Source organism: Conger conger, chromosome 6 (genome assembly GCF_963514075.1).
Source record: "Conger conger chromosome 6, fConCon1.1, whole genome shotgun sequence".
NCBI classification, from domain to species: domain Eukaryota; kingdom Metazoa; phylum Chordata; class Actinopteri; order Anguilliformes; family Congridae; genus Conger; species Conger conger.
The window spans coordinates 34,695,466-34,721,208 of NC_083765.1; the positions used below are offsets into that span (position 1 = coordinate 34,695,466).

At 47.4% G+C, this 25,743-nt stretch overlaps 2 protein-coding genes across 4 annotated transcripts in view; both read left to right on the top strand.

Annotated features, from left to right (window-relative positions):
- The first annotated feature begins 987 nt into the window (after positions 1-987).
- ctcf (CCCTC-binding factor (zinc finger protein)) lies at positions 988-13,099 on the top strand. Of its 2 annotated transcripts, XM_061245941.1 has the most exons (12): positions 988-1,150; positions 4,328-4,915; positions 5,730-6,039; positions 6,357-6,527; positions 6,887-7,020; positions 7,368-7,488; positions 7,665-7,814; positions 8,130-8,290; positions 8,874-9,056; positions 9,288-9,417; positions 9,878-10,063; positions 11,049-13,099. In XM_061245941.1, the coding sequence occupies exons 2-12, from the start codon at positions 4,337-4,339 to the stop codon at positions 11,276-11,278; spliced, it is 2,355 nt and encodes a 784-aa protein (XP_061101925.1). In that variant the 5' UTR covers positions 988-1,150; positions 4,328-4,336; the 3' UTR covers positions 11,279-13,099. The 2 variants fall into 2 exon arrangements, with proteins under 2 accessions (XP_061101925.1, XP_061101926.1); XM_061245942.1 differs by lacking the exons at positions 988-1,150; positions 4,328-4,915; positions 5,730-6,039; positions 6,357-6,527 and adding an exon at positions 6,607-6,617.
- A 2,958-nt stretch (positions 13,100-16,057) lies between these two features.
- Positions 16,058-25,743, top strand: part of carmil2 (capping protein regulator and myosin 1 linker 2) — a 74,842-nt gene continuing 65,156 nt past the window's right edge. For both annotated transcript variants that reach the window (XM_061244941.1, XM_061244942.1), the window contains exons 1-3: positions 16,058-16,303; positions 20,206-20,300; positions 22,057-22,107. In XM_061244941.1, the coding sequence (XP_061100925.1) occupies positions 16,264-16,303; positions 20,206-20,300; positions 22,057-22,107 (186 nt within the window). In that variant the 5' untranslated portion in view covers positions 16,058-16,263. The remainder of the gene's footprint in view (positions 16,304-20,205; positions 20,301-22,056; positions 22,108-25,743) is intronic.

The following is a 25,743-nucleotide window of genomic DNA, read 5'->3' on the forward strand; positions in this document are numbered from 1 at the left end:
TACTTTGAACACACAATAGCCAATCATTATTTTGGGCACAGGACATGCGCACAAACACACAGAACACACCACACAAAGGCTCTGCTCCACAAGTTTATTGGCAGCCCCAGTAGTAGCTCTTGTTACCCTGGAGGAAACGGTTGCCATAAACACCCCTCCCCCAAGGAGGCAGGTCTTTCTGTTCGATCAGGTGTTTGTTGAATAGCAGGCGGCTATTAAAAAACAAACCAGAGGTTTTTTGGCTATGGCCATAACAATTACAGCATATATAAATAAATGTGCTGACCACGACATTACGGCGAAATACACTGCACACTCAAATGTACCTTCATTACAAAATAGACTGACGATTACCGGATGTGATCTTTTTGGGATCAAAACAAGCCACACGGGACGGATTTCTAAATTCCATCCAGTTTCTAAATTCCATCCAGCTCATTCCAAATGACCGAATATATCCTAGCTAAATAAACAAACATGATCATAACGCCCACCTCGTCCTATTTAAAAAAAAAAAAAGAAGCTAAATATGGTCACCATAAATTCTACCCACTCATTCATATTTGTACCGTGGGCGACTTAGCTTTTAAATGTCTTTGCAGATTCAAAGGGTCTCGAGGACAAAGGGGAAATTATCATCATAAAAACAGTCCACCCCTAAAAATGACCTTCATGTATAAACAACGTGCAATTGTTCGGGTAGCTAATGTTGTAATGGACTAATTAAACATTACGTTAACTATGTTTTTAGAAAATCTTGTTTGTATAATTGGCGCCTTTGGACATATAACACGCGAGGCTTATTTTTGATAAGACAGGCACGTTGTCTTCCCATTTCCTGCGAAACTACCGCCACCCAAAATTCAAAAGTAGCGCCCCAACCGGCCAATCCCCACAATGCTCTTCGTCCACCCCCTCCCCCTCGCCACCACCCCCTGGCCCCCCTCCAATTCCGCTGGGCGAACCTCTTCGCGCAGGCGCATTCCCCGGCTCTAGGCCGCCATTTTGTGCAGAGCCTACTCTGCTAAAGCGGGAGAGGATTAAAACCACCGGAGGAGAAGGGCGCGTTTCTACACCATCCCAGACAGAGCACAGAACGGACCCCGGGCTTTCATTCAAATTCGACGAGAAAATAAACAGACAACAGCAGGTAAAACGGCGCTACTTCCCAGAAAAAGGGGGGATTTTTGCAGGAGCTTTATTCGGCCTCTAGGTGTCACGGTGGGGCTCCCGGTCCTGGCGGCTGGCGGGGGGTGTTTGTCTCCCTCTATCGTTATTGAAAATTTAGCAAAAAACACTTATAACCCAGAAGTTCGAGACAATGTTGATGTATTTGGACTGTTTATGACAATATTAGTTGTTATTTCACGATGGATGGATTTTTAAAGGCTTCGTTGATTTGAGCGCATGTTTAGGCCAGGCGTCCATTTTCTTTTTCCTTCTTTGTTTCCTCTTTAGAGAGCGAGAGACTCGCGGTCCCAGGAATAGCTGGCTAGCTAATTGATTCCAGAGTGCAGGACACAAACATTTACCGTACAGCCGCTGACTAGCACTCTCCTTCTACCAATATATCGCCAGCGCTAGGGAACATTTAACTACGTTTGGAACGTAACATGTTGGCTAATATGTCCTGTATTTAAATGTTTGTTTTCCGCATCGTTAGCTAGCTAGCTACTATGCCTTCCCGCGCCATCCTTACTGCAGAAACAAATTCAGTATGCACAGCCCCCTCGGCATGAAATATCGTTATAAAAGTTCTAATATTATGGCTAACTGCGGGTTCGGTCGTTTATTGGATGCGATTATTTTTTATGGACGAATGGATGGACATTTGATTTTAAAAATCGATCAATACCTGGTTAGCTACTTGCTAAGTCAGGAAATAGCCAAACGGCTACCTAGCTAGCCATCGCGTTGGATTTATTACGAAGTTACTGGATAAAAGAAGCGAAACAAGAGAATTGCTATGGTGCGCATCGCTCTAATTGAATCCAATAACCTCACAATGGCTGTTATATCCGCTACGAACCCGTTTCCCTCCACCTACCCCGAGTTGGTGTGGTGTTTACAGTCTTGCAGCAGTCTAACGTTAGTCACCGCTCACGTATTCAAACAGACCACCTTTTCCACCTACCGAGAGAGGGGATAAACAGCAGAGAGCTCCCTCTACAATCCGGCTGCTAACGTTACAAAAACACGATTTGCTGCCCACGAACAGAACGGTGACGAAAGTTGATAATTTCTGCGTTCTTCTTCGTGATTAGATTGGTTCTGAACATGAATTATTTTTTATGGTTTTAGCCACCATATTAGCATCCGTGCCGTTGTGGCTACAACTGGTTATGAATTAGCCTGTTTTTACGAACTAGATAACGTTAATCCGGAGGAGTACCAAGTTATTAAATTCCCCCGCGGCTTCGTGGCAAATTTAAGGTTAGCTGTAATCCTCTATCCGAAATGTGGTGTAGATCAAGAAATATATCATAATTTTCATTATTATGTTCGTTCACACATTATTCAATTGATGTTACAGAATTTGTTTGAGTCACGTTACTAGCTCTAATAGAGGCTAACAGTTCATTTGCTTGCGAGGGAACCTCCCCGCCCCTTCAGAATAGCATAAAGTTACGTAAGCGAACGCACTTTCGACGTTTATCTAAACCGCGACAAGTCGCATAATGGCGGGCAAAATAATCATGTAAACTTGACTCGAAAGAAAATGTTTTTTGCACGCAGAAAGAGTAACTGAGTGGTTAAACATGGGATCAAGACGTTTTCCGATTACTTTTAAATTTACTAGGCTGGTACAACGGGTGACTGGCTGTTAGGACGAAATGCTTCGCTTAACTTGCCCATAAATAAACGCTTGTCAACTAGTTCGGCGTCATATTATTACACGCTCGACACATGGCAATCTATGGTATTATTTGCCTGACTAGCCATGACATGGGAGTAAATTAGACCGTGAGCAAACGTGAGATTCCGGTTTCGTCATGCATCAGCACTTAACTGCCAACACGTTAATTACATGTCGTCCAATTGCGGTTTCTTTGGTAACACGTTTCCAATACAGCAAGCGTTTGCTGAGCCAGCTAGAATTGAGTGGTTGGTCTTTATTTCAGTTGTTTGGTGTCAAAGTTCCATTTCAAAGCCAGTTGAACGTGCTTCTTTTCAACAGGGTGAGGTGTAGATAGCAGTCAGCAGAGGTCAGGCAGGTTTGGTTCACCAGAGGCAGAGAGTTGAGAAGACGCATGTCTAGCGATGAAGTTTCCACTGTTTGTACAGGTAAAGCCATGAATGGTGTGCAGGGACATCACCTCAGAAGATTCACAACTGTTTTGCTCCCTACTCTGCAGTACACATTCAGCATCTTAATTTAAAAAGGGTCACAGGCTGCTTTGGTTAATGTAGGACTTGGTCAGATCAACCCTTATCAAGGGCTGTAGACACTTTCTTGAGCTTGTAAAGGCTTTGTGTATGTTGAGCCCGGCCTGCAGTGTATATGCGCAGCCTTCATGTACATTTTCCTGTACGTTTAATTCCAACACGTAGCGCTCAAGGGCTGCAGGAAGTACCACGTCATACATGTTGTCCAGTTGGTGACAATTGCATACTTGCTTGAATAAACTCTTATAAAATCAGAAAATCAGTCTCCAGCTTCAATTTAATATCAAATACCACAAATCACAAGTTGAGTTATTGACTCGTGCAAAGCTTAGTCTGCACTTGACAACATTACACCAAATACAGCAAATCTGAATGATTATTACCCAAGTACAGTGAAGGCAACTCTGGGGGCTTATGCCATAGACCTGGTTGTAGTTGCCTTTATATTACTCATATTTTCATGTAATTTGAGTATCATTAGGTTCATGTGGTTTGCCCATGCAGCAGACATGTGACTTAGTAGCCAAATAAAACTTGGGCCTTTCGTGGAGATTTTAAGCCTTTCAGTCCCAAGCCCAATATGAAGTGGCTCCGCCCAGATCCTGAGGGTTTTGTTTGAGAAAGTTTTATTAGAATTTAGCAGGGTTTTAATAGAGGCTCAAAACAATAGGATAGCGGTCATTTTGATTGGTTTGAAGGTATATATTCCTCAGGATTTTAAGGTAGTTGTGCTTGAGTGCCATATGGCACTCTTGGACCTGAAAGGGGCAATAGACTTTTAGCTCTTTATTTCACATGTAGTACAGAATTATCTGCCGGTGGAGAGATTAGTGGGGTGTGGTTTTTGAGGTGGCCAGACTCCCAGCGTTTAAGCAGGGGGTTCATGGGAGGAGGGGCTGTCTTTCGGACGCTGACCTCCTCCCCCGGGCTGCCCTGGCAGGTCATACCCATGGAGGGCGAGCCGACGGACGCGGTTGTGGACGAGGGGGGCGACGCCTTCAAGGCCAAAGAGTGCAAGACGTACCAGCGGCGGCGCGAGGGCGGGCCCGAGGAGGAGGAGGTGGAGGAGGTGGGGGCCGACCTCCTGCAGCAGGCCCAGGCGGCCGTCGCCGCGGCGATGGAGGCGGGCGGAGTGGCCGAGGAGCAGCAGCAGCCCCCGGGCGAAGTGGGCGTGGTCAGCGTGGACGGAGGGGTGGGGATGATGGTGATGGACAGTCTGGACCCCGCCCTGCTGCAGATGAAGGCGGAGGTGATGGAGACGGGGGTGGCGGTGGGGCAGGTCACGGCCCACGAGGCCACCGTCACCACGGTGGACGACACGCAGATCATCACGCTGCAGGTGGTCAACATGGAGGAGCAGCAGCTGGGCCTGGGCGAGCTGCAGCTGGTGCAGGTGCCCGTCTCCGCCGTGCCCGTGTCCACCGCCGTGGTGGAGGAGCTGCAGGGCACCTTCGTCGACGCCACGGCCATGCCCAAGGACGGGGAGCCCGTCATCTGCCACACCCTGCCCCTCCCTGAGGGCTTCCAGGTGAGTGAGGGGGGCTACGGACTCGGCCAGAACGCTGTTCTACTGTGTGCACTACATCGCAATGCATTCATGTTCATTTATTCGGTTACTTGGTGTGAGTGGCTATGAGTGCTTCCACTGTTGGCCTATATTAATACGCAAGCTTGGGAGTCAGTTGCATCCCAGTTCTGGAAGTTAATTGGGGTTATGAATTTGGAAAAATGCCCATAATGTTCTACGAGGATGTTTCGCATGATAAATTTCAGTTAATTTGAAACGGAACTGAATTAGAAATAAAACTGACCCCAGTCATGTTAATGTCTACAAGACTATAGGATTCCAGTCTAATGACTGATATTACTTGCTCTATTTGTCCATCTCATAGTCAGAATAGCAATAAAAAGCCCTGCAGTGTTGCATTATTTGCTGTGTGGGTGTGTTTTGTGGATAATTTGAATTCAATGGTAGATGTGTGTGGAATATACTATAGATAATGAATATATTGTAGCATTGTGGATGGGCTGATTGCAGTGTGTAGTAAGTGTGACATGCAATCCACTAATCGTGCATTTTTAAGTGAAGTCAAGTGAATTAATGTTTGGTTTTATTTAGTCAGTGCCTTGTGCTTGATAATGGCACCATATGTCAGAATGTGCTGTGTTTTTTCACAGGCTACAAATTTTGTAGTTGGGGGTTCTTTCTTGCTGGTGTCAGTACTCCAGTCCTGGAGGGCTGCCGGGTCTGCTGCTTTTCACGGTCTCATCCCCGTCGGGCTAGTCCGCACTGAGCGTCGTTAGCGCTGCGCTCACTTGTGCCCCATGCGCCCCTGTCCCAGGTGGTGAAGGTGGGCGCTAACGGGGAGGTGGAGACCGTGGAGCAGGACGAGCTGCAGCCACAGGAGCCCCCCGAGCCCCAGAATGAGGACTCCTCCTGGGCCAAAGACCCCGACTACCACCCGCCCATCAAGAAGACCAAGAAGCCCAAGAAAAGCAAGCTGCGCTACGACACGGAGGAGGGCAAGGACATGGACGTGTCCGTCTACGACTTCGAGGAGGAGCAGCAGGAGGGCCTGCTGAGCGAGGTCAACGCCGAGAAGGTGGTGGGCAACATGAAGCCGCCCAAGCCCACCAAGATCAAGAAGAAAGGTAACGTTCCCGCGACGGTTTCACAACATCCCGGCAACGCTTTGCACAGCCCTTTGCAGTCTGCTGCTAATGTGAGGGAAGGAGTGTTAGCTGGGTTCTTGTGTAACAATCTGGGTGAAGGAACAGAAAAGATGGCACAAGACTGATGTGTAATTTTACTAATACAATGTGGAAACACTAATAGTGTTGGGGAATTTGAGAAATGGTTCAATTTTGTATAGTTCAATTTTGCCCATGCTGAATCTCTACAGCCTATATATAGTAAAGGGAGAAGGACAGCACCTCCTAACGCGTGTGACATGCCCGTGTGCCCGCAGGTGTGAAGAAGACATTCCAGTGCGAGCTGTGCAGCTACACGTGTCCGCGCCGCTCCAACCTGGACCGCCACATGAAGAGTCACACGGACGAGAGGCCACACAAGTGCCACCTGTGTGGCCGCGCCTTCAGGACCGTCACCCTGCTGAGGAACCACCTGAACACGCACACAGGTACACGCCCATGGTGCTAACACACGCACCTGAACACGCACACAGGTACACGCCCGCAGCGCTAACACACGCTCCTGAACACGCACACAGGTACACGCCCGCAGCGCTAACACACGCTCCTGAACACACACACAGGTACACGCACACAGGTACACGCCCGCAGCGCTAACACACGCTCCTGAACACACACACAGGTACACGCACACAGGTACACGCCCGCAGCGCTAACACACGCTCCTGAACACACACACAGGTACGTGCCCACAGCCTCGCTGCTAACACGCACCCTCTGCACACAAGCACCAACCCGGTAGACTTGGGCATGTTGAGCTCATGTTCACGTGTGGGTCCTCCTGCAGGAACCAGGCCACACAAGTGCGGAGACTGCGACATGGCCTTTGTGACCAGCGGAGAGCTGGTCCGACATCGCCGCTACAAGCACACCCACGAGAAGCCCTTCAAGTGCTCCATGTGCGACTACGCCAGTGTGGAGGTGAGCGTCTTCTCACACAGGGCTCTCCCCTACTGCAACCCCCGTTTACTGTTCCTTATGGTTTTGGGATCAACCCCGAAACCATGACAACTGTCAATGTGTTCGACATCCTGTTCATCCAGGCCTAAACTCAAAACGGCTTTTTTTCCCCACAGGCTTGTGTTAGGGCTCTGCACAAGTGTTTATTAAAGCAGTTTTCCAGTGACTGCCCGCTTTGTTCCTCTGGCTCAAACTTTACTCAAGTGCTTTCTCATTCCTTCTGTCTCTCCCTGTGTCTTTCTCTCTCTCCTCTTCCCTTTCCCCCTCTCGTTCTCTCTCCCTGCTCTCTCCTCCCTCTCTCGCCCCAGGTGAGTAAGCTAAAGAGGCACATCCGCTCCCACACGGGCGAGCGGCCGTTCCAGTGCAGCCTGTGCAGCTACGCCAGCAGAGACACCTACAAGCTCAAGAGACACATGAGGACTCACTCAGGTGAGAGGAAACGGGTCACCAAAGCAGAAACATTGTAGACTCTACTTGGCTATTTTTGGGAGTTGGGGTGGGCGCTTGTATAGGAGTTCAAACGTGGAACCTGTTCTACTCAATAGCAGTTTGAACCCTTGTTTTCTGAAACTGGGCTCTCCGTCTTCCTGCCCCCCCTCCCACAGGGGAGAAGCCGTACGAGTGCTACATCTGCCACGCCCGCTTCACCCAGAGCGGCACCATGAAGATGCACATCCTGCAGAAGCACACGGAGAACGTGGCCAAGTTCCACTGCCCCCACTGCGACACGGTCATCGCCCGCAAGAGCGACCTGGGTGAGTGCACCTGGGGCCGGCTTCACAGACTCCGATTAAGACAAAATTCCACTTTGAATGGAGATTCTCCGTGTGCTTGTATTAAATACTTGCACAAGTGCACAAATGTTCATACTTGATGCAATTAAAATAGATATTCCTGTAGTTAGTCTCCTCCGAGCTTTATAGGATAATAATAGGTTCCTTTTTTCGCATAGTGAGGCGACGCTATCCTGAGTAATCTCTGTAGACTGGTGTCCTGGTGGAGGGTCGCTGTGCATGCGTGTCTGTCTGTCTGTCTGTCTGTCTGTTAAACCGGCCTTGTTCTCCGCCCAGGGGTGCACTTGAGGAAGCAGCACTCGTACATCGAGCAGGGCAGGAAGTGCCGTTACTGCGAGGCCGTGTTCCATGAGCGCTACGCCCTGATCCAGCACCAGAAGTCCCACAAGAACGAGAAGCGCTTCAAGTGCGACCAGTGCGACTACGCCTGCCGACAGGTGCGGCCGCGCGGTAGTGCCGTCGGCGCTAATGATAAAGTGAACAGTGCAATTCAAATTGGGCCATGGGCTTTTAAACTGCTGAAATGGCATCTGTTTTTGCTGCCCAGTGGACTTCTGCTTAAAGCGGCTTCTGTCAACAGGAGGTTATAGATTGCCGCCTTCGATTTCTGGAAAATGTGAGGCGTTTGGTATGAGTCATGTTATTTCAATTACGTGCATTTGATCTTGCATATGTAATGAACCTTCATGACTGCGTGACCTTGGAGGGTGAGGACGGTTTGTCAGAGCGTTGTCTGCAATGTTGCGTACGGTTTTATGAAAGGCCGAATGGTGCGGTTCCAGTGTACCACCAGTCATGAGGATTTATGTATTATAGAAGGCCGTTGGTGATTTACTTCTGCAATAAAAAAATTTGTATATTGAATCCACATTTGATAATGTTGCTTTGCACTGCTGGAAAGCACCACGGTTTCAATTACAGTCACGTAAGCTCATAAGAAATGACTAGCAAAAGCAAAGTAAAATGAATCATACTTTAGAGTCGAGTGGAACCATTTTTCCGTGCGTCTGGTTTCCCCAGGAGCGCCACATGGTGATGCACCGGCGCACCCACACGGGGGAGAAGCCTTACGCCTGCAGCCACTGTGAGAAGACCTTCCGCCAGAAGCAGCTGCTGGACATGCACTTCCGCCGCTACCACGACCCCAACTTCGTGCCCACCTCCTTCGTGTGCACCAAGTGCGGCAAGACCTTCACCCGCAGGGTACGGCATACGCTAACGCTAGTGCAAGTCTCATTTGTTTTCGCCCATGTGTTATTGCCTGATTGGGTGTGGGTGTGGGTGTCGGCGTGTTCTCACTCTGCGTGTCCGTGTCCGTGTGTGTGTGTGTGTGTCCGTGTGTGTGTGTGTGTGTGTGTGTGTGTGTGTGTGTGTGTGTGTGTGTGTGTGTGTGTGTGTGTGTGTGTGTGTGTGTGTGTGTGTGCGTGTCCTCAGAACACCATGGCTCGGCACGCGGAGCACTGCACCGGGCCCGACGCGGAGGGAGAGAACGGCACCGTGCCCCGCAAGACCAGGGTGGGGAGGAAGAGGAAGATGCGCTCCAGGAAGGACGATGACGACAGTGGTGAGAGCCCCCTTCACACGGCCTGCTCCCGCCGTTCTGCCTTCTGGGATGGCAAATGCACACCTTTTCAACACCTGCTCTATTTCCTGTGTGTCTAATGACACCTTATTGCTTTGTTTTTAGGAGTCATTTAGCAGGGGCTCTTGTGCAGAGCTAAGGCATAATGTATATGTGTACTTGTCTACTTTGTAAAGGGTGACTAACTCCTTTTTAGGGCAGGCATCTGGGTCAAATCGTGTGAGTCTGTGGTGTCTGCTGCCTTTAGGATTGTCTGGTTGAAGTCTGATTGGCTAGAGCCCATGCACTTAGTTTCTGGTGCCTAAAATGGCAGCTTATTGAAATGAAACCACAGGTGATTGCATGCACTACAGCAGGGTGTTGTCATGGCCCTGAGGGCTGCCTGGCGCAGAGGGTAGAGAGTAGCCCCTCTAATCTCCTGACCTCCCTCTCCCGCCCTCAGACGAGCACGGCGAGCCTGACCTGGACGACATCGATGAGGAGGACGAGGAGGCGCTCCTGGCCACCACCGAGATGGAGCTGGAGCAGGCCCCGCCCACAACACCCGTCCCCGCCCCCATGCCCCCGCCCGTCAAGAGGAAACGGGGCCGACCGCCCGGCAAGGCCAACCAGCCCAAACCCGCCCCCCGTAAGAGACTGCTCTACCCCTGCCTCCTCCGCACGCACACACACTCTCTCTCACACACACGTACACACACCCTGTGCGCACGCGCACACACACACACGCACACGCACACACCCTGTGCTCACTCTCTCTCACACACACACCCTGTGCTCACTCTCTCTCTCTCTCTCTCTCACACACACACCCTGTGCACACGCACACACACACGCACACGCCCTGTGCTCACTCTCTCTCACACACACACCCTGTGCTCACTCTCTCTCTCTCTCTCTCTCTCTCTCTCTCTCTCTCTCGCACACGCACACACACACGCACACGCCCTGTGCTCACTCTCTCTCACACACACGCACACACGCGCACACACACACACGCGCACACACACACACACACCCTGTGCTCACGCTCTCTCTCTCTCTCTCTCACACACACACACACACACACACACACACACACACACACACACACACACACACACACACACACACACACACACACACACACCTGTGCTCACTCTCACACAGACACATACCTTACACCAGTTCTTTCACACTGTAGCGCATCAGGAAAGGTTCACCGCAGGAGTTTAAATGAAGAACTGCAGTAGTTTAAATGGGTAGATTCCTCCTCGGAGGGCTTATCCATTCTACCTTTGACTCTGAGGCTAAGGTAATTTAACAACCAAGGCTGTTTTCCTGCCCCTTTGGCATTGGCCAATCTCCTGAGAAAAAGCAGACCTGCCGGTCTTTGCTCTCTGTCCCTCACGGATACCCACTTGAGTTCAGATCTCACAGAGGGGTTTTTGAAGCTAAGCGGAGGGTGACGTGGAATGCACATGAGTTGGCAGAGAGCCTAGACGCAGTAATGTGACCGGTCTCTTCCGGAGGATCTGGTTTAGCATAAGGGAGCGTGCTCAGGTTTGTTCTGGTTGTTTGTTGTGGAGGGGCCCTCAGCGGGCGACGTGGCTGACCTTTCCTCCCCTCCCCCTCAGCGGCGGCCATCATCCGGGTGGAGGACGAGAGCACGGGCGTGGTGGAGGACATCATCGTGAAGAAGGAGCCGGAGCTGGAGCCCGAGGCGGCGGCGGAGGAGGAGGAGGAGGTGCAGGCCGAGGAGGTGGGGGAGGAGACGGAGGTGGAGACGGTGCAGCTCCCGCCCGTGGAGGCGGCGCCCAACGGCGACCTGACGCCCGAGATGATCCTCAGCATGATGGACCGGTGATGGGGCGAGCCGTCTCATCACACAAGCCTCCTCCATCCAGCTACACACACGCACACACACATGCACACACACACACACACACACACACACACACACCAACCACCTTAGTTGTATATGTCTTGGTCCCTCTTTTCTTAAATTCTGATTTAAATATGCCTGGGATATGTTGGGAATCACGTTTTTGTTTCTGCGGTTTTATTTTGTTTTATTTTTATTTCCCCCCCACCCCCGCCCGTGCTTTCTCCTCCTCCTGTTCCTCCCCAGGTAGTGGTCAGCCCTCCCTCTGAGTGCTTTGAGAAGTCTTTACTCCGTATATATAAATTCTATATTTTTACCAGATGAATGCATTTAAGAGAAATACAGCGTCGTCTACGGCTCCATGTTCCGGTCCCGGCGGGAGGCTTGCTTGCACGTTGTCTGGACGTATGTGGCTGGGAGGGAAGGCTTTTCGTTTGGGCGGTAAACCCCGATTAACGGGCGCTTCGCCGGCTAGCGCGCTGCATTCATACGACGTCGCTACTGCGCCAGAATGTTTCCGATGGCGTCGAACGCTTTCACTGCTGTAAAGGAGGAGAGGGAGTATTTTTAATATAAACACGCACGTATTCGCACACACGCACACGCACACACACCCTTCCCCACCCACTGCCTTCAGTCCCGTCAAAGGGATTGTGTTGCTGATATTCACGACGCCTTGCATCGCTGCGTTTGATCCGACTCTTTTATACATCCAGGATTATGAAGTTTTAATGACACGATGAGGATGCGCCAGTTATCCATCCAGAGTAGAGATCAACGACATCCACCGCCACGTTTCGAAGCCTGCGATTTATTATGTTGTACAAAAAAGAAAAAGCAATCTCGGCTAGTCTCGCTTGTAAATATATCTATTTTTTTTTTTCCCCCCTCCCCTTTTTTTGTTTAATTACGTACGTTTTAATCTCTACTAGTGATCGAAGACCTTGTAAATGCTCAACGGCATTTTAACAGTAGCTTTGGAAATCCCGCCGACGAAAAACTGTCCATTATTTCTGTGGTGTAAATGTTCAGAACCGCTATAAAAGGAAAATCATGTAGGAAACGCAACCCCCTGTTCCTTTATTTTCCTCTGTCCTTCACTGCTTGCATATTATCCGGCCAGCGTGTTTCCGAGCGCACTAACCTATGGGCCAACGGGCGGGTTAGACGCCGCTTTGCATGACGTGTACAGTCGAACCCCTTTACCCCACTGTTCCTCCCATCAGTTTTTCTATTGAAAGGTGTTTAAAGTAAAAAAAAGAAATCACAACAGCCACCATGGTAAACAGTTTCACTATCGCATTTAATAGCAGGGGAGTGGGTGGGGCAGGGGCTCTATGAGAGAGACGGGTCTTGTCTTTTAAACTCAAACTACTGTTTCAATTTCGGGGAGGTTTTATTGAGTGGGTTGAACATTTTAGCTGTAAATGGCGGACTGGGGCGGGGTTCAGTCTGAAATTTCAATGTAAATGGGGAGGGGTGGGGGCCGCCCAGGAGTCCGAAGGATGCTTGTACAAAGTTTGTCACTTGTTTAAAAAAAGACCATTTTTGCTGATTCAGAATGATTTTTTTTTTTTTTCGTTAATGCATTCAATTTGCTTTTTTTTTTTTCTTTGTTTTTTTTTTTTTTTTGTTTAAGCTCTTAAAAACTCTAGGTTGATGAATTTTTTGTACTTAGCTGTACCGTGTGAAATTTTTCAGTGGTTGAAAGCTGACATACAGAGATTTATTAGGGTGGGGATGCGCTAAGGCTGGGGAGGCGAATGTATTGCTGTACAGCTAATAAAAAAGAAATTGACCTAACCCAATGATCTTGTTTTCATTCGACTGCCCACCACCACCACCACCGTTTTTGGACAATAAATGAAACCCGCTGGAAATGCCTTGAGATCCATTTTTATTGTGCACTCGGGTGAGAACTAGGGGCTACGTTTGTGATGTTTTGACTGAAGACTGGTTTTCATTCAAAGCTGCTGGTTATGATGCCGCTCTTTGATGGGAGTGCCCTTTGAAATGCATGTTCTCATAGCGTTCAACAGGATGTGGCGGCCATCTTTGAGTTTTACAGTGAGTGAACGCCCAAAGATGGGCTGCTTATCCAGTTCTTAGCTTTGCTGAAGATGGGCTGGATACATGTATTGCTTTCCCTACTGGAATGTCCCTACATGGCAAGATGTACCTTTAATTTCATGTTGTTAACAATATTTGAAAGAACTTGGAACAGATATTGAGGTTTACCAAAACAATCAATTTGTGGTAATCCGATTTACACCGTGTTGGTGTAGATCTAATGAACACCATAATTGTTTCGACCGTGACCTATTTTTAGTTAATTTGGTTCAGCCACGGTGGCCTGTAGCATAGTGGTTAAGGTGAATGACTGGGACACACAAGGTTGGCGGTTCTAATCCTGGTGTAGCCACAATAAGATCCTCTGGATAAGAGCGTCTGCCAATTGCTAATAATGTAATTAATGTAATGTTCTGTAGCACTTAGAATTTGAAAGGATACAATGACGCTGCTTACATTTGCGGGTTTTTTTGTTTATCGGATGAACCGTTTAGAAATCACCAAACCTTTTGTACATTTTTACCGTGGTTTCGTTAGGTAGGTGCATTAATTTGTATCATTTGTGAATGCAGGCTGTTGGTGTCTAGTCTCAATTCTGAACTTTGCATTTGTCTTTGGAGATTTTTGTTTGGGTGTGACAACATGAGGAAGACTGCAGTGTTAATGCAAACTAAGCTGGCTGTCGCAAGGCTGAGAAATCTTTCACTCTGGAGCCTTGCAAAAACCTGAAGTCTACCCTACCTACAGCCTGGTGCTGGACTAGAGAGGGTGTACTTCACGCTGCAAACCACTGATGAAGACTGAAGAACATCAGGGCAAAGTTACAGTTTGTTGAAAGAGCCCCAAGAATTGTGGACAAATGAGACTAGGATTAACATGTGAACTGTATCAGAGTGATGGAAAGAGGATAGTGGAGAAAAAGGAAATGCCCATGATCCAAAGCGTACCACCTCATCCGTGAAACTTGGTGGAAGGGGCTTGGTCCTGTGTGGCTGCCAATAGTACGGGCTGTCTTGTCTTCAGGAATGATGTCTGCAGTAGTAGAACAATGAATTCTGAAGTCTTCAGAAATATTTAATCTTCTTTGATGAAACCAAATGGCACCAAACTTACTGGGTGGCTCTTCATCATGCAACAAGACAATGACCCTAAACATACAGCTAGAGGAAGTAGAGTTTTAGTTGCATTGGAAATCGGAGGTTCAACCAATGGTTAAAAAATGCTAACACACTTCTGGGTTTTAGGACTACAAACTGGAGCACTCTTGTAAACAAAAGCCTGCCAATACAAGAACAGAATAGCTTTCCCTTGGCACTAGAGCTCAAAGAATCTGTCCGGTTTGCTCTTATCTCACCTAGTGAGGCGGTCTGTCCAATCACAACTGCTCTCAAGGCCGATTTTCTGAGTGAAGGCTGGAAAGCACTTTGTCCTGAATGTGTCATGGTGTCCTAACGAGAACAGAGTACAATTTATCACTCCTGCAGCAGTCTGTGCTGAAAAGCCCATCATACTGCGTACGGCTCCGATTGTGAGTGAAACCTGGAAAAAAGACGTTTGGTGTTCTTGCATGGTATACACTCACCGAGCACTTTATTAGGTATTTATTAGACTTATTTTTTTCGACATCTACTGCTGTAGCATATCCACTTAAGAGTTATGATGCGTTGTGTGTTGAGAGATGCTCTTTTGCATACCACTGTTGTAATGTGTGGTTATTTGCCTGTCAGCTTTGACCAGTTTGGCCATTCTCCTCACGTCTCTCATTAACAAGGCGTTTCTGTTTGCTCACTGGATTTCTGTTTTTTGCACCATTCTTTGCAAACTCTAGAGACTAGTGTGTGTGTGTGTGTTTGTGAAAATTCCAGGAGATCAGCAGTTTCTGCGATCCAAACGAAACCACCGTCATCATTCCACGGTCAAAGTCACTTCGATCACATTTTTTCTCCATTCTGATGGCTGATGTGAACATTAACTGAAGCTCCTGACCTGTATCTACATGATTTTATACATTGCACTGCTGCCACACAATTGGCTGATTATATCATCGCATGAATAAGTAGGTGTAATACAATAAAAATGTTCCCAATAAAGTGCTCGGTTAGTGTGTATTTTTTCGCAGAGCTTAATGGGTTCTGAGTTTTCATTTTAATATGAACATTTTCATCCTCCTTATTTCCCCGTACAGTTGACTGATTTCAAGTGTGCTTCCAGTATCCACTGACATTTAGTTTTGACCCCTTGATATGGTACATGCAATATTTTTGAGTAAGTGAGTAATTCAGGTGAGTAATTCAACAAGCAGGAAATGGAAAATTACATTGTGCAACTCTGCTATTAGAAGAAGTCTTGCTGAATCATTTAAAAATAATTTCAGGGTACTGCTTGTTTTTCAGACAAGAAATGCTTTAAGCAACATTTTTCTAAAAAAGCAAGCGGATGCCATTTTGAGCGGGGATTTAGGTCAACAACTTCTAACTGAAGCAGCAAATTCGATCGTGAGCCATCAAGTCGAGGAGGTGCTTATTTTTGTTTTGGTGGTTTTTGTGTTGTTTTTTCATACGGAACATCTTGTGATTCGTCTTGCTGTCAGTCAATGAGTGAGGATCCAACCCGCTTCCCCCCCCCCCCCCCCCCTTTGACCCCAAACGGCAGTGCCCGTGCCCGTAAGCGCAGAACAATAGCGAGGTGAAGGGGGAGGGGGCGAGAAGTTAGCGTCCCGCGGCTAACGTGCACCGAGCGCAGCGGTGGAGACGTAGGTGTCGCTTCCTGTCGCGGGCCCGCTCTGCGTGTGGTTTCATTTTCCCTCCGGCACAGGATGTCTGTCTGTGCTTCACCTGCGCCTGCCTGCCTGCGCTTCCCCGACGCCTGTCTGCGCACACAGCTCCCCAGCAGCCGGCATGGCCTCCGACAGCATGGAGGTCTCCTTCAGCCTTCAAGGTAAGGAGCCCGCGGCCCCCCCTCCTGCTCCTGCGCCCTCTCTGAACCTCAGTGCCGCGCGGGGCCGGTCGTACCTTCACTGGGCCCGGTCACCGGAGACGGTCAGGCCGCAGTCGGTGCACCGCTTTGAGCTTTACCCCCGCGGGACGGGGGTCTGAGGGCTTGCGGTCTGCTGCTTTTTATGGCTTCCGATCAGCAGCCGGATCAGGCCTTGGAAGCAATGGAGAGCGGAGCAGTGGCTCAAATGAAGCGCTTCAGTGCAGAGACGCATCCAGAAGCTGCGCTCGCAGTGGGCCTCCAGGATCCCTGCTCTGGGGTGAACCGTCCCGAGCCGGCTTCAGCTTTATTCTGCAGGCCACTGCTGCAGTGTGCGTGTATGCGTGTTCCCATGACTCCATTAAGATCAGTTTAACCTGCTGCTGGGACAGTGGAACACCGTCTTTCGGCACCGTGTGTGTGTGTGTGTTGACAGTGGAACACCGGCTTTAGGCGCTGTGTGTGTGTGTGTGTGCATGCGTGCATGTATGTGTGTTCCCATGACTCCATTAAGGGGAGAGTAGAACACTGTCTTTAGGCGCTGTGTGTGTGTGTGTGTGTTGACGGTGGAACACCGTCTTTAGGTGCTGCGTGTGTGTGTGTGTGTGTTGACGGTGGAACACCGTCTTTAGGCGCTGCGCTCGGTTAGGTGCCTCCACCCGGTCTCTCTCTTTGTCTCACTGTACAGACCGCGGCTCCCCAACTAACATATCCATACCTCCTTCCTGCTTAACTTATACTCTGATTCATAAACACCTTTCCTCACACACCGAGCTCACTTATTGTTGGGAAATTCATTGAAATTGAGGAGGTCGTAATCCCTTGCCCGCTGCGGACGAAGAGAAACGGGCACACCCAAGCCGCTCGCTTTCCTCGCCTCTTCTCTCGACTGCAGTCTGCGTGCGGCTTTGTTCAGGTTCAGACAGGGTGCAGGTGCAACAGTACTGGTACAGGTTGTGCTTCGCCCCAGCACGGAGCGTACAGTTCTGATTTAGCAGGTCGTAACAATGGTACTCCAGGGCACCTAGTAATACAGCTGAGTACAGCAATATGATTGTAAAGAAAGGCTACTGTGGAATGTTACAGCAGAATGCTGATGGATACGATAGGTTGTAGTGAGATAAGAAGGTGCATATTGGTGAAAATTCTGATGCAGCAGAATCTAGCAGGACAAGGCAGTATTGTGACCGGCTATAGCAGAATATAGCAGCGTACAGACATAATGTGACGAGTGACAACACAGCATCATTTATACGTTTAGGTTTATAGTTTAAGGAGTAAGGCATAGCATAAGTTTAGGATATTACATTGTGATATAGCAGTGGAAACATAATACAGAATGCTTCAATGTGAAAACTGTTTATTGCTATGATCTTGTGGGGTTATTTTTGTGTATTCTGATGATTATCCACCAGGTGGCTCTGTACACATCTGTAGCCACCACAGCTGAATTTGCAGAAAAGGTGATTCGTCACACAAACTATACTCGCGATGAATAATACGCTGCTGTTTTACTAGGACAGCGAACAACAGAATGGATAAACCTTGTGTAATTGTGTGCCTGTGAAACATACCTGAGAGGAACCCTTTTTGAAGAGGTGGACTGCACTAGCAAGACTTTCATAGAAAGACATCTAAAATCGACAAAATGCTTAAATGTGACCGTGCAAATTGAGACAAAGGCCTCCTATATGTGCCAAAACATATTGGCTGCACAAATGTATTTTTAGCACAACATTCTGTAATGGGAATTATCACATGCTTGATGGTGAGTTCATCTCATAATTAACCCCCGATAAATTAATTTGCACATTTGATCCTGGGGGAGTAGGACGTTTGGAATTGGAGAAGTGCTGTTTCACTGGGTTCCAGGGGCTCAGAAGGTTTGGACTAAGCCCTGGCTTACCTTGCATTTACCCTCAATAATAAAAAAAAACGTCCATAACCCTCATTTATTATGTATTGGTTTATTGGAAAAGGCACAAATGGATTTATCTCCCCAACCCCTCCCTAAATGTGACATCTTTTCTTTTGGACAGAAGTTTTTTTTTTTTTTTTACTTGCTAAATTAGTGGATGTGAAGCTACCTTGTTAACTTGAGTCTGTCAAATAGTGTTAATGTGCATCCGTTTGGAAATGGACAGCTGTATTGTGTATGTCTCAGTGGCCCAAGTCAATTGTTTGACCACCCTGTTGAACAAACAGCTTAAGCTAGGTTTTGAAATGGCTGGTAGCTGGACCAGTTCAGACCAGCTCCTAGCTTGTCATGGTTTGACCAGCTCAAGCGATGTTTTGAAACAAGCAAGCTACCAGAACTAACTGGTTGTCCAGCTCATACCCAGCTAGACCAGCGTGATGACCAACATGGCCGTGTTGGTTGACCAGCTCATACCCAGCTTGACCAGCTTGAAAATTGAGCTGATCAAGCGGGTCATAAGCTGGCCTAGCTGGGTATGAGCTGGTCAACCAGTATGACTGGATTTTTTGTGTGTTTTCAATTGGCCAGAATAGTTTTTGTGTGCAGAAAAAGATATCATGGCTGCCCAATACTGTCCTGTAGGTTTTCACTCCAACCCTAACAAACCACACCTCATTCAACAGCTGGGCAATGTCCATAATTGCTTGCTTGCCTACTGTTGAGTACATACAGTGCCCTCCATAACATTTTGGGCAAAGACCCATCAGTTATTTATGTGGTTAAAGCACATTGTCTGAGGGCATTTTTATACATTTCAGTTTCACCATGTAGAAGTTACAGCAATGTTTATACATAGTCCCCCCATTTCAAGGCACCTTAATGTTTGGGACACAGCAATGGTATGTAAATGAAAGTAGTCATGTTTAGAATTTGGTAGCATATGCTTTGCATACAATGACTGAGATTCATGGACATCACCAGTTGCTGGGTGTCTTCTCTGGTGATGCTCTGCCCGGCCTGTATTGCAGCCATCTTTAGCTCATGCTTGTTTCGGGGTCTTGTCCCTGTAAGTTTGCTCTTCAGCATATGAAAGGCATGCTCAATTGAGTTCAGATCAGGAAAGAATTGACTGAGAATTGGCCATTTTGTGCCTTTGGAAAACTTTGTTGCTTTACCAGTATATTTGGGATCATTGTCTTGCTGTAGAATGAGCCGCCAGCCTATGGGTTTTGAGGCATTTGTTTGAACTTCAGTAGATAGGATGTGTCTATATACTTCAGAATTATTTTTGCTACTACCATCAGCAGTTATAGTATACCATCAATGAAGATAAGTGAGCCTGTGGCGAACAAAATACTGGGGAAGACTTGAACCTGGATTCACTGCTATAGGGGCATTCCATGGGGCATTCACATGTTGGTGTACAGTACATGTGAAAGACACTTCAGGTAACTCCAGTACATCTTGTATAGCCATGTTGTGCAAGTGGAGGTTGTATATGATTATATTACCTGATTTTGAAAAATAAAATGCATTCAAAAACTATTCTGAAAACTATTTCCAATAGCACATGCAACCTGAGACCACAGCCGCAGGGTGTGCTGGTTTTTGTTTTTGCCTTAATAGTGGTGACCAATTCAAACCCGAGAAACCAGGTGAGGTGAGTTAGCTGTATAATCAACAGCTTTCATTGATCAATGAAGTGCTGAGTAACAACAAAAACCAGCACAGCTCTCCAGAACCAGGAATGAAGACCACTGCTTTAAAGGAAATGGAAACGTTCTGTGTGTTTGCCTGCCTACATCAGTGTGTGTGTAGCTTCTGTGCGCCTGTAGCGTAGGGTGTGTGTGTTCGTTCACATCCAGCCGTGTGTCTGCCTGCCCTCTCCTCCCGTCTGCGTCCGTGCAGTCTGTGTCTGATCTGCACACCTCCCTCTGCTCTCTCACAGACGACATCGCCCAGCTGCTGAAGCCCCAGAAGGGATGGTTCATGGTGCAGGTCCATTTCAACCAGTCCAAAACCCGGGTAGAGAGCAGGGTTCTGGTGAGTGTTGCTGGGAATGAACATTTTCCAGGAGGCTGAATGTGCATGGGCTGCCGGGGATGGCTTCATGCGGTTCATGCAATACCGTCTACGGCCCTGTTTGACCCGTTGCTGGGGAAATCCCATATTGCCCATATTAAAAATGGAGAAAAAAGGCTGCATATAATAAACAACCAGGATAATGATCTATAGTTTATGTTCAAACATATGGGAAAAATATATACGTACGTTTATTTCAATACATTTACTCTCATATCTCCATGTTTTTTTTTAGTGATCTCATTTTCTTCTGAAAACCACAGGTGCCAAAATGATTGGCACCCCTAACAATTATTTTAAATAAAAGCAGCAGTGAGACATGAGAGTGAATGTATTGAAATAAACGTACGGGATGCAAGTGCATATTATCCCCACAGATGGTAAGGAAGATTCCTTGTATCTTGCAATCACCAAGTCTAAAAAATACATTCCGTGTGGCACCTCCATTCCAACAAACTCTTTGGAAGGGTGGCACAGAGACAGCCCTTACTGAGCACAATAAATAAAACCAAAGATCTTGAGATTAGCAAAACGCATTGCAATTATGACTAAGTGCTATGGTCAGACCAAAATGTAACATACCATCGACATGTTTGCCAGCAAAATGGAATGCATACAAGGAGAAGCACCTCATACCTTCTGTCAAATATGGCGATGGCTCATTGATGTTTTCGAGATGTTTTGCTGCCAGTTGTTCAGGGGCGCTATCTATGATCAATGGCACAATGAATTCAACAAAGTACCAGGAAATCCTGGCAGAAAATCTGGTTGCCTCTGCTAGGAAGCTGAGTCTTGGTCGTAGGTAGATTGTGCAGCAGGACAATGACTCCAAGCATACATCAAAATCCACACACAAATGGTTAAGTAAAAATAACATGTTCTACAATAGCCATCTCAGTCTCCAAACTTAAATCCCTTGGAAAACCTGTGGTTTGAACTGAAGAGGGGGGTATCCCAATGATATCAATGATTCTGAGAAGTGATTCTGTGTTGGAAAATAAAGCTTTTGTTAATAATGGTATTAGTTTTTAATGTACAGCATTTTCTGTGCATATTCAGGGTGCCAGTAATTCTGCAGCCCACTGCACATCACTGTCCTTCCCAGCTTTTGCTACATCACTGTAGCATAGCAACCTCTGGCCCTAGGGTTCCCTGTTCCTTAAGCCAAGGATTAACCCTTTAAGGTGGAAGAACACCAAACACAGTATGTGAGTAGAATGTTCATAACAACATTCTAATACTGATGTAACAATCTCTATGCCTACTGATTGTTACATCAGTAGGCTAAGAGACACTAACACTGACTAAAAAATAAATACAAAATACAAAAAATGTTAAATGATACTATTCACATGAGCACCTGATGCCACTGACAAGGCTGTGATGTAGTGGACTTGTTTTTCTAGAAATATCCTGAGTGTGTGTGTGTGTGTGTGCTTTACCTGGTGCAAGAGTGTACCCTTAAATCTTGCATGCTGGTTAAGCTGCAGTTACCACTTTTTGCCACTGGGCGGTGCTCTTTGATCACCATGAGGTTCGGAGTTCGAACATGATGTCATTCAGCCCCTCCTAATATTCTAAATGTATCTAAATTTGTGGATTTATCCTTTCTTTGCTTGAACAGATACGGTTTTAGACCTGCTTAAATGTTTCACACACATACACACGCGGCGTTGTGGCCTGATAACTGATGTTATTTCCGTTTTTGTGGCTACAGGTGATGACCATGTGGAGAGCCTATATGTTCCACTGCAAGCAGCCAGTCAAGGTAAATCAGCCAGTGTCTGTCAGGTTCATTTTTGCCGCTCCTTGTCCTGCCACCAAAATATATTGAGAAGAGTGTGTTGCACGGTCAGTCATTATCGAGCTGGAACCTGCATTCTGCCCTTGTGTGTGAATGTGTGTACGGGTGTGAATGTGTCTGAATGTGTGTGTACGGGTGTAAATGGTAAATGTTAAATGGCAGGCATTTATATAGCGCCTGTATCCAAAGCGATTGCTTTGATGCTTCTCCATTCACCCATTCATACACACACTCACACACCGACTGCGATTGGCTGCCATGCAAGGCCCCGACCAGCTCGTCAGGAGCATTTGGGGGTTAGGTGTCTTGCTCAGGGACACTTGACACAGCCCGGGCGGGGGATCGAACCGGCAACCCTCCGACTGCCAGACGACTGCTCTTACTGCCTGAGCCATGTCGCCCCCTATGTGTATGTGTGTATGTGTGTGAATGGGTGTGAATGTGTCTGAATGTGTGTGTATGTGTGTGAATGTGTGTGTATGTGTGTGTATGGGTGTGAATGTGTGTGTATGTGTGTGTATGTGTGTGAATGTGTGTGAATGTGTGTGTATGTGTGTGAATGTGTGTGAATGTGTGTGAATGTGTGTGAATGTGTGTGTATGGGTGTGAATGTGTGTGAATGTGTGTGAATGTGTGTGTATGTGTGTGAATGTGTGTGTATGTGTGTGAATGTGTGTGAATGTGTGTGTATGTGTGTATGTGTGTGAATGTGTGTGTATGTGTTTGAATGTGTGTGTATGTGTGTGAATGTGTGTGGATGTGTGTGTATGTGTATGAATGTGTGTGTATGTGTGTGAATGTGTGTGGATGTGTGTGTATGTGTGTGGATGTGTGTGTATGTGTGTGAATGTGTGTGTATGTGTGTGAATGTGTGTGTATGGGTGTGAATGTGTGTGAATGTGTGTGTATGTGTGTGAATGTGTGTGTATGTGTGTATGTGTGTATGTGTGTGTGTATGTGTGTGTATGTGTGTGAATGTGTGTGTATGTGTGTTTGTGTGTATGTGTGTGTGTATGTGTGTGTATGTGTGTATGTGTGTGTATGTGTGTATGTGTGTGTTGTGACATCGAGTGATCCAGAGAAACCTCCTGCCGCATTATGAATCATGATCCTCCACAGATGTGGAGTTCTCAACTGTCAGGGATGGATAAAAAACATTGAAATGCATGTTGTTATACACAGTATAGCATACCTAAACAGCTATCAAAATGGTGGCGGTGGGGAGACCATGTGGTTCAGTCTGAACGGAGGAGCCTTGGGGTCATTTTCAGGGAGTTCAAAGGTAACATACGAATAAAGAAGCTAGCCTGTATTAAATATGAAATGCACATGCGCAACCACATTAACTCTTCGAGTCCCAAGCTGCGTATGAAATGGCTCCACCCAAATCCTAAGGGGTTTTCACTTAGAGAAAGTTGAGAAAATGTAGTAGGGTGTTAATAGGGGCGCAAAGCAATAGTATAACAGTCATTTTGATTGGTTGAAATGGCATAAGGGATTAGTTATGCTTAAGTGCTATGGGGCACTCTTGGGACAGAAAGGGTCTATGTAGTTGAAATGCTGCCCGTTCTCTGTGACAGGGCCCTGCTAGACTGTTAGCAATGGGTGGGGTCAGAGACAGACGGGGCATGTGGGCCAGCACTCAGTGTTTCTGGGCACGTCAGGTTCACACAGACGGGGCATGTGGGCCAGCACTCAGTGTTTCTGGGCACGTCAGGTTCACACAGACGGGGCATGTGGGCCAGCACTCAGTGTTTCTGGGCACGTCAGGTTCACACAGACAGCAGGCAGACCTCTGACGGAACGAATTTTAAAACAAACAAAAAATTGCTGTAGACACCTCCCCCTTGTGGCTGAAAAACACAATACAGACCCTCCCACCAACTTCTCCTGGTTGTGTTTTTTTTTACCTGAAATACTTTGTTGGTATTGTAGTCGACCCACTGAAATGCTATTTGGTAGTGAAATGAGTGACTGTTGAGCTGTAGGAGAAGAGCGGGGCGGGGGGGAGAGGGGTGGTTTGGCAGCTTGTTCAGGCTTTTTGGAAGTTTCGGGAGGAGGGAGACGTTTGTGAAATAGTGACTCAGCAAACACTCAGAGGCTCGTGGCTGGGGCTGGGGTGAGCTCAGAGCAAAGACGGGGGAGGGAGGAGGAGAGAGAGAGCAGTGTGTGAGCCGTATCATGGTCCAGTTTACACAGCCTGCCATTGCCCAAGGGACAACACCATATCAAAATAAAATTAGTTATTATTATTATTATTGTTATTAGTTGTAGTAGTAGTACTTGTCGGAGATGTAGTATAGGTATTAGTAGTAGCAGACTTACTAGTGTCATTGCATTTGTTTGTTCTTTTTTGCTGCTATAACTAAGCTTTTTCAACTGTAGTGAGGGGAGAGAGGGGGGTCTGTAGGAGTGAGGGGAGAGAGGGGGGTCTGTAGGAGTGAGGGGAGAGAGAGGGGGGTCTGTAGGAGTGAGGGGAGAGAGAGGGGGGTCTGTAGGAGTGAGGGGAGAGAGAGGGGGGTCTGTAGGAGTGAGGGGAGAGAGAGGGTGGTCTGTAGGAGTGAGGGGAGAGAGAGGGGGGTCTGTAGGAGTGAGGGGAGAGAGGAGGGTCTGTAGGAGAGAGGGGAGAGGGGTCTGTAGGAGTGAGGGGACAGAGGGGGGTCTGTAGGAGTGAGGGGAGAGAGGGGGGTTTGTAGGAGTGAGGGGAGAGAGAGAGGGGTCTGTAGGAGTGAGGGGAGAGAGGGGGGTCTGTAGGAGAGAGGGGAGAGAGAGGGTGGTCTGTAGGAGTGAGGGGAGAGAGGGGGTCTGTAGGAGTGAGGGGAGAGAGGGGGGTCTGTAGGAGAGAGGGGAGAGAGAGGGGTCTGTAGGAGTGAGGGGGGAGAGGAGGGTCTGTAGGAGTGATGGAAAGTCCATAAAGAATCTTTACCTGAGAGAATCTTGTATTTTTTATTATGAATTCCCACATCAAATGTGTCACGGTTTGCTTATAATAAATCTGTTACTAATGCATTTCTGTTGAGAATGTGTTTGTGGTTAGAGAGAGGGTGGTCTGTAGGAGTGAGGGGGGAGAGAGGGGAGTCTGTAGGAGTGAGGGGAGAGAGGGGGGTCTGTAGGAGAGAGGGGAGAGAGAGGGTGAAAAAAGAGAAAAAGAAACAGAAAGTAGCGGCAGTTCTATGGGTGAAAATGTCTTGGTAATGAGATAGCTCAGAGGAGAAGGTGTCAGATTGGTACAGGAAGGCAACAGTAACGTAAATAACCACACATTACAACAGTGGTTTGCAGAAGAGCATCTCTGAACACACAACATGTTGAACCTTCGTGCAGATAGTCTAAAAATTCTAATAAGTCTAATAAATACCTAATAAAGTGTATATTGTGACTTTTATCATTACTATTATCATTATTATTAACATCATTTTGTTAATTGATGGATGTGTGCTTTGGCAATAATTAATTTTAATAGAGAGAAAGAGAATGAGTGAGAGAGGGAGAGGGAGAGAGAGAGGTCACCGTCTTCTCTGAGATGTGTGGTTGAAGTCCCTAATAAACTGTAACCACAAACACATTCTCAACAGAAATGCATTAGTAACAGATTTATTA